Source organism: Gadus morhua, chromosome 1, assembly GCF_902167405.1.
Source record: "Gadus morhua chromosome 1, gadMor3.0, whole genome shotgun sequence".
Taxonomy (NCBI): domain Eukaryota; kingdom Metazoa; phylum Chordata; class Actinopteri; order Gadiformes; family Gadidae; genus Gadus; species Gadus morhua.
The window spans coordinates 24,703,670-24,716,896 of NC_044048.1; the positions used below are offsets into that span (position 1 = coordinate 24,703,670).

A 13,227-nucleotide genomic window follows, 5' to 3' on the forward strand; every position below is an offset into this window, starting at 1 on the left:
CCCCCCTCCTGCCAACCCAACTCCGTTGTGATTGGTTACCTTCCTTGAAGTGTGCGCGGCCAGATTTGACCAGGCATATGGGGGCGCGGCAGGAGTGCCTCTATGTAGATGATTTCCCGGAAATGTGAACAAGTGAATCGCAAACGTTGTCCCGAGTGTTTAGCGCTCTGCACAGCCACCCCAGACTGTCAGCAGGGAATACGTTGAAATGCGTGTACGTCATTATTTGACACTTTAGTATGGTTAAACATGACTATCAATCATTATAACAACGTTTATAGGTCATAAAAGTCGAAAAAGCATATTAGGTCCCCTTTAAAAGAGCTGAATCGATTTAACACAGCAGAGGCCTTCTACTCCTTTGATTCAAATTCTAGGACAGGTCCTTCAGAATTGTTGCATTCAGTCAGCAAGAAAGCATTGATAACAGGTCCTATTCTCCTGATCTTCTATTTCTGACGATATCTGGTCGTACATTTTGCCAGATCAGGTTTTTATTTTCAACGAACATTTTCTACTCAATGTCAATCATCTTCCCTTTTCTGTCTTCCTTCAGCACAGAGTTTGTGAAGCGGTTCTCTGGATTTGTCCTATCTTGAGGATGAAGGTGGAGGCTGTTGGGTAGGTGGTGTTGTCGGGCTGGGTGGGGGATGATGGAGGTTGGAGGTTGGAGGCTGGCGTGTAGTGAGTGGTGCGGTAACGGAACCCATAATACAGCTGTGGTTGTGCACAGCAGCTGGTTATGGCGTCCGTTTCCCTCCCACTTCACAGAGGGCGCCGTTGCCAGGACGACCATTGCCGGAACAACCGCTGTCTCCTCCTCACAGAACAGAACCCCTCAAAGACGACCGACCATTTATACATTCCTACATTTTAGGTCAGCTCACTGTATTTAAATGTACATTTGGTAAATATGTTATTCAATTTCATTTAATGTTATAAAAAAATGCATATTATCACTTTATTACTGTTTTAAACTATTATGGCTATTGTGTTCTATAATAGTAACATTTTTTTTTACTATTGTGTCTGACGTGAGATGCTGTAATGCCTTAATTTCCTCTCAGGTATGAATAAAGCACATTTCGTCCGACACACACACTTTATTTTTGTCATTTTATGTGTGTTATTGTTGGGTCGTTTAACGGTGACCTGGGAAGCCTGATCTAATCCTAAATGAGATAGTATTCCATCTAATTTATAGGGCTACAGCAAAGAGCCTCCAATAGCTTTGTTGTTTTGTTTATTTAATGTAAAGCTAAATGTAAATTGCATTGAATTGTTAATGTATTATTCAGATATTCTTATTCATATTTGTAAAACCGACTGAGCTGCTTTTAAGCAAAAGTCTAACGACTTATGTCCAACGACATTTTAAACACAAAACAAATAACTGACGACTGCTTTAATAGACCACATTGGACGACGTTTCTCCGTAATAATGAAGTTATTAGAGTTTCTACTTGCAGAGGTTGCTCTTCAATGACACGTTTTCTCCCGGATTGCGAAACGCACGAGCGGCAACCGGGAATCTCGTGTCAGCTAAGAATGACGTCACTAACCACAACAGAAATATGCTGTGCTGAAATGCAGTGAGGCCTGTTACAAGGTTTGAACATCCACTTCAACAACAATACTAATTTAAATATCACAAAAAAAATGCATAAAGGGCAGGCTTAATGTCTATATATTTCTTTCTCGTTTTTTGAATGTTCCTTTAATTTCTTAGCTGTCTCTTATCAAGTTGTTAATACATTAATACTCTGTATTTTATTTTAAAATATTGCATCACTTTTTACATTATTTGATTATATTGTGAATAAAAATGTGTTGCAAATCAAAAAGTTGTGTCTCTTTAATTAAGCGTGTGTCGTTTTATCCCGGCGACAGAGGGCGCTGTTCAGCTCACATCATCTCGCCAACGAGGAAATAGATCCCCGGGAAACAATATCTACATGTAGGTAGTTCCGCTTGGAAATACAGCATCCAATGCAGTCTTTTGCAGCTGGTAAGGGGGTCGATTGGTGATCAATTGCAGGGGGCAGGAACGCGTGGACTCGCTTATTAGGAACCATAACAGCCATCTACATCCATAACGACTGATACATAGTATAACGAGCAGCCCGCGATTGCACATAATCCCGACGAGCTGACTTGTTCAGTGTTTAATGTGGACGTGATGGAGAAAATCGAGGAGTCGTCGCCTCTCCGGATCACCCCAACCGTGCAGGCGCTGAGCTTTGCTCTGAGGGGGAAGCGTCCCAATACTCCCGGTGCCCACAGCGGTCGGGGTCCGGGCGATGTGGACAAATCTGGGGGTGAACCGGCGGACAAGCTGTGGTTCAAGGAGAGCAGCGCCAAGAACCTGCGGAACCGAGATTTCCTCTCGCCGACCACGATGCTCAACACGCTGTACGCTGACGGACAGGTTGGTGTCATTACTGGTCCGCTGGAATTCAGCATTCAATCTAAGTTATATTCTATGCATGTTTACAGTGCTAAGGGGGGCAAATGTTCGTAAAGGCTGGAATGCAACGATTTATAACGTCTTGACAGCACTGGACGACACCTCTGTTGACATCTAGACACGTGACTATCTCCCTCCCCCCTCTCTCATTTGACGTCTTACAATCTTGGCCAGGACATGCAAATTACGATTTCAAGTTAAGTCTCTAACAGGTTCCCAATGATGCATAAAATGAAGTATCGTTACGGTTATTGAGTCTCCATGGTTGACTTTAGGAGCGTTGACATTGCAACATCACGCCCGGCCGAACAGCGGCCGCCCGCGGCATCAATTATAGACCCCTGGATGACGGCTCCAATATGGGTCAGAATAACACGCACCCCTGCAAGGCAGACAAGTAGAGTAAAGTGGTGTTGGTTGATTAGTATTTCGTCTGTTCTATCTCGAAATGTACATTTGCCGGATAGCCAGCCCTAGATGATTTGAGTTTATGTAGAAGTTGATTGCCTGGTTCTGTGTAGGCCTATCTGTAGGTTTGACCTATTAAATTCAACCACAATGTTTTCTCAAGCGAACATAGCTATATGTGCCTGGCGTTTAGCCTGGGTCTGCCCCCACCTCTTAAAACACATTTGTATGCACTACCGTTTACTTTAAAGCCCATTTCTAAAGGATAATTTTGGCCAATGAGAAAAGTGGCCTTATGACCTGTAATTATTTTTGACCCGCAATCAAATCCACTGTTAAAAGCGGCTCAAACTTTGCAGCCTTATGCAATGCTCATGACCTGCAGTGTAATGAAGAGAGTATTTCCCCCACACCATCATGGCTGATGGATGGCTATGCCAGCTGAACAACTGATGAATGTGTTTTAATACTTTCAGTCTGTACAATGTTAGAACCAAAACACATCCATCATTCATGTATTCTTTAGTCAACACTTATGGTCACCGCTTTCTTTTTATTTATTTTATTTTGGAATATTTATTTTTGCGTTTTTATGCTTTATTATAGAGTGAGCTAGAGAGGAAGGAATGGGAGATAGAGGGGAGGACATGCTGCAAATGACCCCGGGCGGGACTGGAACCCGGGTCGCTGCGTTCAGGGCTGAGCCCATATGGTACGAGCTGTACCCAGTGAGCCAACGGGCGCCCCCACCGCTTTCTTGTTTTGAACAACGGTTGGCGTTGGTAATACAAGGTCATGGCATGTAGGTTTCAGTGCACCAGTAACTCACACTGACACATTCCCCCTTCGTCCGACCCCACCCCCACCTCCACCTCCACCTGTAGCACCCTACTCAGAGAGGATGAGGGGGACCTCATTGAAACACGCACCTAATATGTCTGCTCCCTCTTGGTCGCTCCTCCCCCAGGTACCCCCCACGGTGATGTCCCGGGTGCTCTCGCTGCGCGGGGGCGGGGTCCTGCCCCTGGCGGGGGCCGAGGTCATGGGGGAGGGGCTGCGGCTGAGGGTGGACCGCGCGGCGTCCTTCGGGGCCGTCCTGGCGGGCGGGGCCAGCGAGTACATGAAGCCCTCGGTGCAGAGGCAGGGCCGTGTAGTCATCAACTGCCCCGCGCTGCACCCGCGGCCCAGCGGCCCCTCCCCCGCCACGCTGACGCTGGGCCAGCTGAGGACCGTGCTGGTGGCCGACCACACGGGGGCGCTGCTGAGAAGACAAGGGTGAGCTGATCCACATGGGGTAGAACTGGCGCTCATGATGAGGATTATAATGCTAACGGGAAGAGGCAAGGGGATAAGGCAGCAAGGGGACACGCTATCAAGGTGAAAAGGCAGAAAGGAACCAGGGCCGCCAGTTATTAAGGTGCCAAGGCAGCAAGGCGACAGGGTAGCTAGGCATCAAGGGGACCAGGCAGAAGGATGACAAGGTATCGAGGGGACAAGATGGCAAGTTTACCGGGCAGCAAGGTGACAAAAAAGAAAGGTGACAGCAATTTGACAAGGGGACAAGGTGTCAAGGGGACAAGGTATCAAGGGGACGAGGCAGCAAGGGGACGGGGCAGCTCGGGCACAAGGCAGCACGGTGACTAGGTGACTAGTTGACAAGGGCTCATCCGAGGTCACAAGCCTCCGGTCTCTGGTTCCTCCCGGGCTCCAGGCTCACCGTGTCCTACTGCCCCGTGCTCCCCGAGGGGAGTGGCGTGACGGCCTTCCTCCACACGCTGGGCGTGGACTGGCCCACGGTGCCGGCCAGCTGGAGCGGGGCGCAGCGGGAGGAGAAGGTGCAGGAGGCGCTGGCGGGCTCCCCCTACCGGGAGGAGGACGTGCCGGGCCAGAGGAGAGGCGGTGGGGGGAGCCGGGGGGAGGAGGAGGAGGAGGAGGAGGAGGAGGAGCAGCAGGGAGGAAGAGAGAAGGACGGAGCGCTGAGGGTCAACCTGAAGAGGGTGTTCCAGGAGGAGGGGCTGGCGGGCTACGACCCCAGCCTCGGCACCTGCACAGGTGAGCAGAGAGGCCATCGTTCATCCGCCTGTTCGTTCGTTTGCTGCTCATTCTTGAGGTCACTCGATTATGCAGTCATTCATTCAATTATTAATTCACTCAATTATGCAGTCATGTCATTCAAATTATTAATTCAATCATTGATTCAATTGTTAATGCACTCATTGATTCAATTATTAATTTACTCATTCATTCAAGTATTGTTTATTAATGATTGAAATCCACCACACCATTGACTGTACGGTCATGCATGGTAGACACTAAAGAATAATTAGCCAGATTTTGTGCCCGATTTCCCCCCTCCGATTCTGGTCGGCAAAGCCCAGATTTGTTGATGGTTCTACAGATTTTTTTGTTGAAAAAAAAAGAAAAGAGGACTATAAAAAGAGAGGACCTTGTGTTTTTTCTCCTGACCTTGCACACCATGTTTTTTTTAACATTAAAGGCACAATTTTGATTGTTACAGATTGGCAAGAATTCAGGTTTTGAAAATCAGGATTTTGGTTGTTCTGAATGAAAATTTTGTGGTGTGCTCTGCTGGCTAACATTTTCCTTCAACAATCACAATGACCAACACAGTTCAATGTATCTTGAACCATCGTTGAGTGTGTTCTCCCACGTTTTCTAAATTAGAAAAATGCTCTTGGCGAGAGCAGAGGACGTGACGAGGATAATAAATAAGTTTCCACCCTTGTGTGTGTTTACAGTACAACGAGACAGTGTGTCCCACTTGGCACAGCTGGAGCATGCTGCAGCAGACTGCAAGGTAACGCGCACACTCACACATTATGTTTTTGGCCTGGTTTCTTGGAAAAGGATTCTTAATCTTGGACCAAGATTTTGGCATAAGTTTACAGCTAACTGCAACAATTGCTCAGTGCAGGAACGCTTCATGTTTTGGCTTTTTTTTGTCTAAAAAGGAAACCATGGCAACAGTGCTGCATGTGATGTCCTGTCAGGACGAGTTCCGTCAGCAGCAGATAGCCATGTTGTGGAGAGCTTCAGGCGCCACACACACACAGGTAACGCGCACGCACACAAGTAACGCAAAAGGTAAAGCGCACACCCAGAATTAAACAGTTTCCAGCTTTCGCAACTTTTCTGATGTTGTTGTTGTTGTGTTTCCTCAGAGACATGTGGTGTGTGGGCCTGTGAAGACACCTGGCACAAACCTTACCGCTGAACAGTACCTCCAGTAAGACTTCTCTATTTATTCACTGTACTGTACCATTCAAAACGGTGCTAAACTTTACTTTAGTCTACTGTACTCTAGCATATGAAACTCTATTCAAGTTTACTATACTCTACTAAAGTCTACTATACACAGGAAGACCGGGTGGGGGTGGAAATAGAGCCAAGAGTGATGAACGTGGGTCGTTTCAGAGAAAGAGAAGGTTGTTTATTAGAACGGCCGCGACAGGAAGTTTTGTTTGTTGATGCGACGCCACTGGCTTCCTGTTTCCTGCAGGCTGAGGAGAGGGCAGATGAAGGACGCCTCAGAGATGAAGTATGGAGACCAGGTGGAAGGTGTGTGTGTGTGTGTGTGTGTGTGTGTGTGTGTGTGTGTGTGTGTGTGTGTGTGTGTGTGTGTGTGTGTGTGTGTGTGTGTGTGTGTGTGTGTGTGTGTGTGTCCTACCATCATCCAACAGGGAAACCCAACCTTGTACATGTGGGGATACTATGTGGATTACACATTAGGTTTTCCCCACCCAGCTACCGTTTAAAACCAAGATGGCCTGCTGGGTGAATGATATTATTTGCTTTTAAGAAGGAGACTATCTACTATTAAATCATTAAGCATTTGAGCGAGAGCGACTTACAGTGATTAGGGCTTCAGATGCTTGTAGTTAGACATTCCTGACACCTTTCACATGGTACAGGCTATAGATTAACTAGTGATCACTTAAATTCATCAATGTCATAATTGAATTGGTTATAGGATTATGACAGGGGTGCCCAACCTTCTTTGGTCCAAGATCTACTTTTAAAGTTGATAGTGTATCGAGATCTACCAAGCCATATAGAAAGGCGTAGCGTAGCCACAATTTATTGTGCACCTATATAGAACACTGTTTACTGACACAAAGATAAAGTTTTAACAATGATACATTTAGTGAAGCAAGTAGCAAGTAGAAGGACTGGCCTGTAACAACACAACAGGCAGAAAAACAACCCAAATAATGCAATGCCTAATTTAAGTTGAAAAAGTGGTGTCTCTACCTTAGTGGGACGCCTGGCACTGAGAGGAGGAAGCTAGTCTCTCATAGTCCGGACAGTAGGAGCTGAGTGCCAGCCCCAAGCTGGCTGCAAGGTGGTCATCAGTCATGGTGGATCTGTATTTGGACATTTGTGAAAAGGCAGACTCACACAAATATGTAGATCCAAAAAGTGCAGTCAAATTCTGTACAGTTTGTCTGAGTTTGGGGTACTTGTCTTTCTGCAGTAGATTCCAGAATTGGACCTTCATATCAGGTGTTGCTCTGGATTGCAGCTCAATGCCATTTTGCAGTGCGAGGATCTCATTCTCAATAGCACAGCTATCCAGGTTGAAGAGTGATGCCACTTTGGACGTTATACAATCCACATCTATATTTTCACCAAATGGAAAACAGAGATACTGACTGACAACAGGTTCAATTGATGCAAAGTCAGTAAAGCGCCTGTCAAATTCTGACAAGATGCTCGGCACTTGACCATCATAACTTGCCATCTCTCGCTCCCTATCGATTCCTTAGTTACAACCTAGCAACCATACCCCGCATGCGCAGATAAAAAGGGGCGTGTGAGATATAGCCTGTATTGTACAAATATAGGCAAAACACTGTCTTTAAGACTCGTATCAGAGAATATCTCCGTCAGTTCGGCCGCGGCGCAATGAATGAATATTAGAGCTGTCAGTTAAACGCGTTATTAACGGCGTTAACGCAAACCAAATTTGACGGCAAATTTTTTATCGCGCGATTGACGCAATTATTTTAATTGTTTTGGCTCAAAACAAAGAAGCAGTAGCCTGACTGCTATGTTCAAATGAGATTTGTTCAAAGCAGTCGTTTAATTGCACTATAGGCTCTTTTTTTGTATCGTCCTGTTTTGATCAGTGTATATGCCAATGTTGTTATCAATAAAAAATCATTTGCACAAGGCAAGCCGATGCACTTCACCATGTTGATAAGAGAATTAAAATGAGAAGAATTATGGGACAAAAAAATCAAGGGATATTTAGCATAGAAAAATAATTTGCGATTAATTCGAGTTAACTATGACATTAATGCGATTAATCACGATTAAATATTTTAATCGCTTGACAGCTCTAATGAATATAGATCGTAAAAAAACATTTATTTTGATAAATGTGCCCGAAGTTACTACTTTACAACCTCGTTGATGACCAACAATTAGAAGGACATGTGGCCTACTTTTAATTCAGTCTTGGTGAAATCTTTCCTGCTGTCGGCTCCCAGACCGTAGTCGAGGAGCACAGGAGAGACGTTCCCTCCAGGGCCGATGTTCTCTCGGGGGGGGGGAAACACCCTTCACTTTGACCGGCAGTGGATCTGCTTATAGGTCGGAATGAAGCGGCCACCGATTATTGACAGGCTGGGCACTGTATTCGTAGTTCCACTGACTTAACAGAACACGTTTGCACACAACAGGACTCGTTCATTCACTAAACTGACATGCGAAACCGCTCGCTCTCCTTGCTCGTCGACTCACTCACTGAAGGACTCCAACTCAGCCCGCAATCGACTGGTAGACTGCGATGGACTGGTTGGGCACCCCTGGATTATGGTGTTATGTATATTTGTATATTTATACATATATATTTGTATATTTGTGTACATGGGTGAGCAACCATTTTGTTAGCAGTGGCTTCCTGGCTGAAGATTTAGCTACACATGCCACTAATTCATGTGACATGTGAAATGGCATTCCTCACCACAGGTCGGACATGGGATGACATCATCAGGGTCATGACGTCTGCCACCATCCGATTCGAGCTGCTGTCAACTGTGCACACCAGTCCTGTGAGTAAAGTGTGTGTGTGTTTGTGTGTGTGTCTGTATCCCTGTCTTTCCTCTGTGTTCCACCAACAGCATGGGAGCTCTGCTATGATTGACGGCTCTTCTCCACAGGTCACATTGGATCTGCAGAGGGAAGGGGGCGTGTCCACCAAGGGGCCGAGGGGCGGGGTCTTTGTGATGTATAACTGTGCCAGACTTCACACGCTGTTTGACAGCTACGAGAGGGGGGTGGAGAAAGGTGAGAAGTGTTTCACATGCAGACACAAGCTACTGGGTTCAATCCCTATTTCAATCAATATTTACACCCTACTTGTAGGCTTCCTTTTGCAAAATGCCTAACCTCTACGTGCTCCTTAATGAGCTGTCTCTGAATGCTCACTAAATCCCTTTTGGATGAGAGCGTCGGCCAAATGATAGTAAACATTATTCTCCTGCTTTCCTGTGCTTTGCTCTGTGGCCTCTAGGGGGCGGTGTGGACATGAGGTAATTGATGGGTTTCTGATATCTTTTCTTTTCTTTTCTGCAGGACTGTATCCAGAGATACCAGAAGCTTCACAGCTTGATTTCTCTGCTCTTAAAGAAGAGGTACTCCAACGCTTGGCTTCTTTGCCGAAAAATCTCTGGTTGTGTTGTATTCTCCGGAATAGTCACCATTATTTGTTTTGTTTATCTGTTGTCCTCTGCCCATTTTCTTTGTGTTTGATTGATAGGGTGAGTGGATTCTCCTCTTCAATTACCTCATCCCGTTCTCTGAGCTCCTGGACCAATCGGGACAGTCTTTGGACTGTGAGGGGGGAGGGGCCAGAGTTAACATTAAGACTGAACAGGTCAGTGGAAGATGGACATTACATCACATTATACCCAAAGTTAATCCATATCTTTTGTTGTGGGGAAGAAAAAATGTAAAGTTCCGCTCGCTTTTAATTTTAACCTTGTCAGATTAAAATGATAGGATTTATTTGTTTAAAGATAAGAGATTGCGCAAGCAAGTTGAGGATATTGATGAGGGTTATTGATTTGAACTATTGATGACCTCTGTGTCCATTAGGTGTGCAAGTTCCTGGTGGCCCTCAGTAAAGACTTCAGCTCGTACTACAACAGAGTCCACGTACTTGGGGTGAGTCCTGTCCCTGCATACAGCCACTCCGAAAGATATAACGTCATTGTTAACTGTTCATGTTACCGAACTGTTTTGAACCCTTATCTATTCCATATAATGCAAATGCATTCATGGTTCACTCCTTGATGCATCATTTTTGTCTGTTCCTTGAATTCATTCGTATGTAATAATAATTGTACACTACAGAGTAAGGATTGATTAAGGGACATTTGAAAACCTTTGGTGTCTTTGGGTGTTTTGTCCCGCTGCGGAGGGCGAGCTGTCCTTCGGCAGACATTTTGTCAGACTGTTGTCGCAGAAAATAAGCGAACAGCAACTTGACTGTTTTCACCATTTCATAATTGTTAACCCAACTTGTGGCTCACCCGGAGTGTTTAATATCTGTTTCTGTGATTCTCCTCTCCCGTCAGGAGCCCCTGCCTCACCTCTTCAACCAGATGCTGTGTCGTCTGCGGATGTTGCGGGCGCTGACTGATCTCTACCACAGTGCACTGGGGACCCTGCACCTCCCCCCCATTAGGCAGCTATAGCCGACCCCATCCAGCCCTGAGCAGAGCAGTATCTGGCGACTACTAGTACTACTACTACTTCCACTACGACACTCTTCTCGTCTGTAAGTGAACAATTTATCTTTTAGGTTAGTCTTTGACACCCCATCCCGACCAGTCGCTTCACCAAGAAGATGAATCGATATGATTTCCTTTTGCCCTCAAGCTATACCCACCTAGATGACACACTGCCGCCTAATAAAGCACTCGTAAAACGTTGGCTCCCAAAGTACGAAGCGGTTTATTTGGCCTTTCTTAGCCCCCCGGCTGCCTTTAAGATATTACTTCTGCCACTTATTGCCAAATATTAAAGAGTTTTAACAAATATTGAGGCCAAGTTTTGCCGTTTTTAAAGACCAATATGTGTCTCGATTTTATTATGCTACCCCTTAATTACCCCTCACCCATTCATTAAACCTCTTCACCCTCTATGCACAATTTCTTGTTTCCACCTGACTATTTCCATAGCAGGCTAGCATGCTAAAGCAGACCTAGTCAGCAGTCAATACTTCCCACCCACAGCTTAGCTTCTCTTAGCTCCCTAGCTCCTCCTTGCTATCGTTAGCTTGCCTAGCGTAAACCTGGTTTTGTCTTGAGCTTTGTCAAACTCCAAATTCACCGCTTTTATCACTCCCAATTTAGCATTAACGTATAACCTTTAAGGATAAATAAGAGGATTCTTTAAGTGTTATCTGATACCCACAAACCATTTCCCTCGATTTTCCACACCGTATAGAAGTTGACCTTGTATTTGAGGATGACCTACATATATATTAGAAATATTTATTGTTGGTTTCAAAATAATTGTACAGAATTTTGCTTATTTAAGTCTTAATGCTCTATTCCTTGAGATAATTATATTGACGTACTCTCCTCTTGCTGTGGTCAAACAATTGCCAAATGTTTTTTGCTATCAAGCTTGTTTGTATCATGAATCCAATGGGGTTCTACACACGATTGAAAGGTAGTCACGTTTAAAGACCAGTATTGGGGGAAATGTGCCATATTGGTAGAGAAAAATGCATGAATTTGGCATGAGGAGAATATGAATTATATTAAGCCTTGTCTCCCAAAATGTGATTTTCAGCTGTTGGTTTGGGTTTTGTTAAGTTCTCTAAAAGTGTATTACAGTTTGAACTGATGAAGTGTCCTATTTACCTTTCTTTTTCTTTTTTAAAAACATTCACATTCTATGATTTCTCAGAGAAGATGCCTTTTTGTGGCACAAGTCTTTCTTTGTGTATCCATGTCTGCCAATGTCTGACGTCACTTACGTTGAATGAACCAAATGGTGCTCTCTCTGTGGGAAAAGATGACTTTAGATTGGAGGGTATTTTCAGTGGATGAAAGGAATGTTCTGGTAAAAGCTTGCTAGTGTTATCTCCTATACCCTGTTGTTCCCTACCATGTGCTGGATGCTATTATGAATACAGGGTAGAGAATGAAGTGGTCATTCTCATTCGCTGCTCATGTTGTACTGCATGCATCTTATATATATGTTAGGTTGAACACCCCGCATGCATCACAGAACAGTCCTCCACACACACACACACACACACACACACACACACACACACACACACACACACACACACACACACACACACACACACACACACACACACACACACACACACACACACAGAGAGAGAGACACAGAGAGACACACAGACAGAGACACACACACACACACACACAGAGAGACACACAGAGAGAGAGACAGAGACACACACACAGACAGACTCTTCAGGATACTGCTGTTTAGCTCACTGGTTTTTCCAAAACGGCAAAGTGTCCATTCAAATAACCAGGATGTCTGCCAACTTAAAAGCTATGTGAACATTTTGTAGTACAGAATTATATTGTTGTTGCCTATCTTAAGAAGAATAACCCTCATGAATATCTGAGCCTTGAGTTGATGAAGTTGACTATATATTGTTGTAGTATTTATACAAGGAGCAGCACCGTTACATTGAATAATGGCACCTGCAACAATCAATGAAATCATTCAACACTTGACGGTATCTCCCTAACGTGTAAACTAAGGACCAGTAAACACATTTCCACATCTATGTTGGTGAGTTTGTTTTCATTGTTCCCTAATGTTGTTCATGACGGGTAACCTTGCTACCATGTAGCTTTCATCCTGAATCCAAAGTGTATATCTATGACGTTGTCACCCGTTTTCAGATTTCAACCTGGAGGAATTCAAAATAAGAAGAAAAACAGACGACCCTTTCAGTGATCCCTTCTCTCTCCACTTGTTCCCAGAAGGATGTTTCATTCTTTAAAGTCACAATGTGTGAGATTGAGCCACTCCCAGTTCAGATAAAAAGGGAAAAAAGTACAATTTCATTGAACTGTGAGCCCCCCCCTCCTTTCTAGTTTCTGAATCTTTTCATGACTTTGAAAATGCAGAGGATCACTCGGTATCCAGGCAGCATAGTTTCCAAGCAGTTATAACTTTTAAACTAAATATTTGGGTCCCTATTCAGTATTTTTTCTTTATCTTCTGCAGAGATCTGTGTAACGCCTAGATCATGCCTTCTTCCTTGCCACAGCGGTAAGCAGGCCTATCTCCACACACGGACTGCACCGTCGGACAGACAT

General features: G+C 44.7%; 1 protein-coding gene across 1 annotated transcript; it reads left to right on the forward strand.

Moving 5' to 3' along the window:
* Positions 1 to 1,947: 1,947 nt before the first annotated feature.
* dalrd3 (DALR anticodon binding domain containing 3) lies at positions 1,948 to 12,689 on the forward strand. The gene is made up of 13 exons (XM_030360604.1): positions 1,948 to 2,428; positions 3,843 to 4,150; positions 4,587 to 4,927; positions 5,635 to 5,693; positions 5,848 to 5,949; positions 6,058 to 6,122; positions 6,396 to 6,454; positions 8,870 to 8,952; positions 9,061 to 9,187; positions 9,476 to 9,534; positions 9,660 to 9,776; positions 9,998 to 10,066; positions 10,480 to 12,689. Exons 1-13 carry the CDS (start codon positions 2,180 to 2,182, stop codon positions 10,597 to 10,599), a joined length of 1,758 nt encoding a protein of 585 aa, XP_030216464.1. The 5' UTR covers positions 1,948 to 2,179; the 3' UTR covers positions 10,600 to 12,689.
* Positions 12,690 to 13,227: the final 538 nt, after the last annotated feature.

Coding starts and splice junctions, on each gene's coding strand:
- dalrd3 (XM_030360604.1), top strand. CDS start 2,180: ATGGAGAAAATCGAGGAGTCGTCGCCTCTCCGGATCACCCCAACCGTG. Junction 4,928..5,634: donor CAGCCTCGGCACCTGCACAG/GTGAGCAGAGAG, acceptor GTGTGTTTACAG/TACAACGAGACAGTGTGTCC. Junction 8,953..9,060: donor CAACTGTGCACACCAGTCCT/GTGAGTAAAGTG, acceptor TCTTCTCCACAG/GTCACATTGGATCTGCAGAG.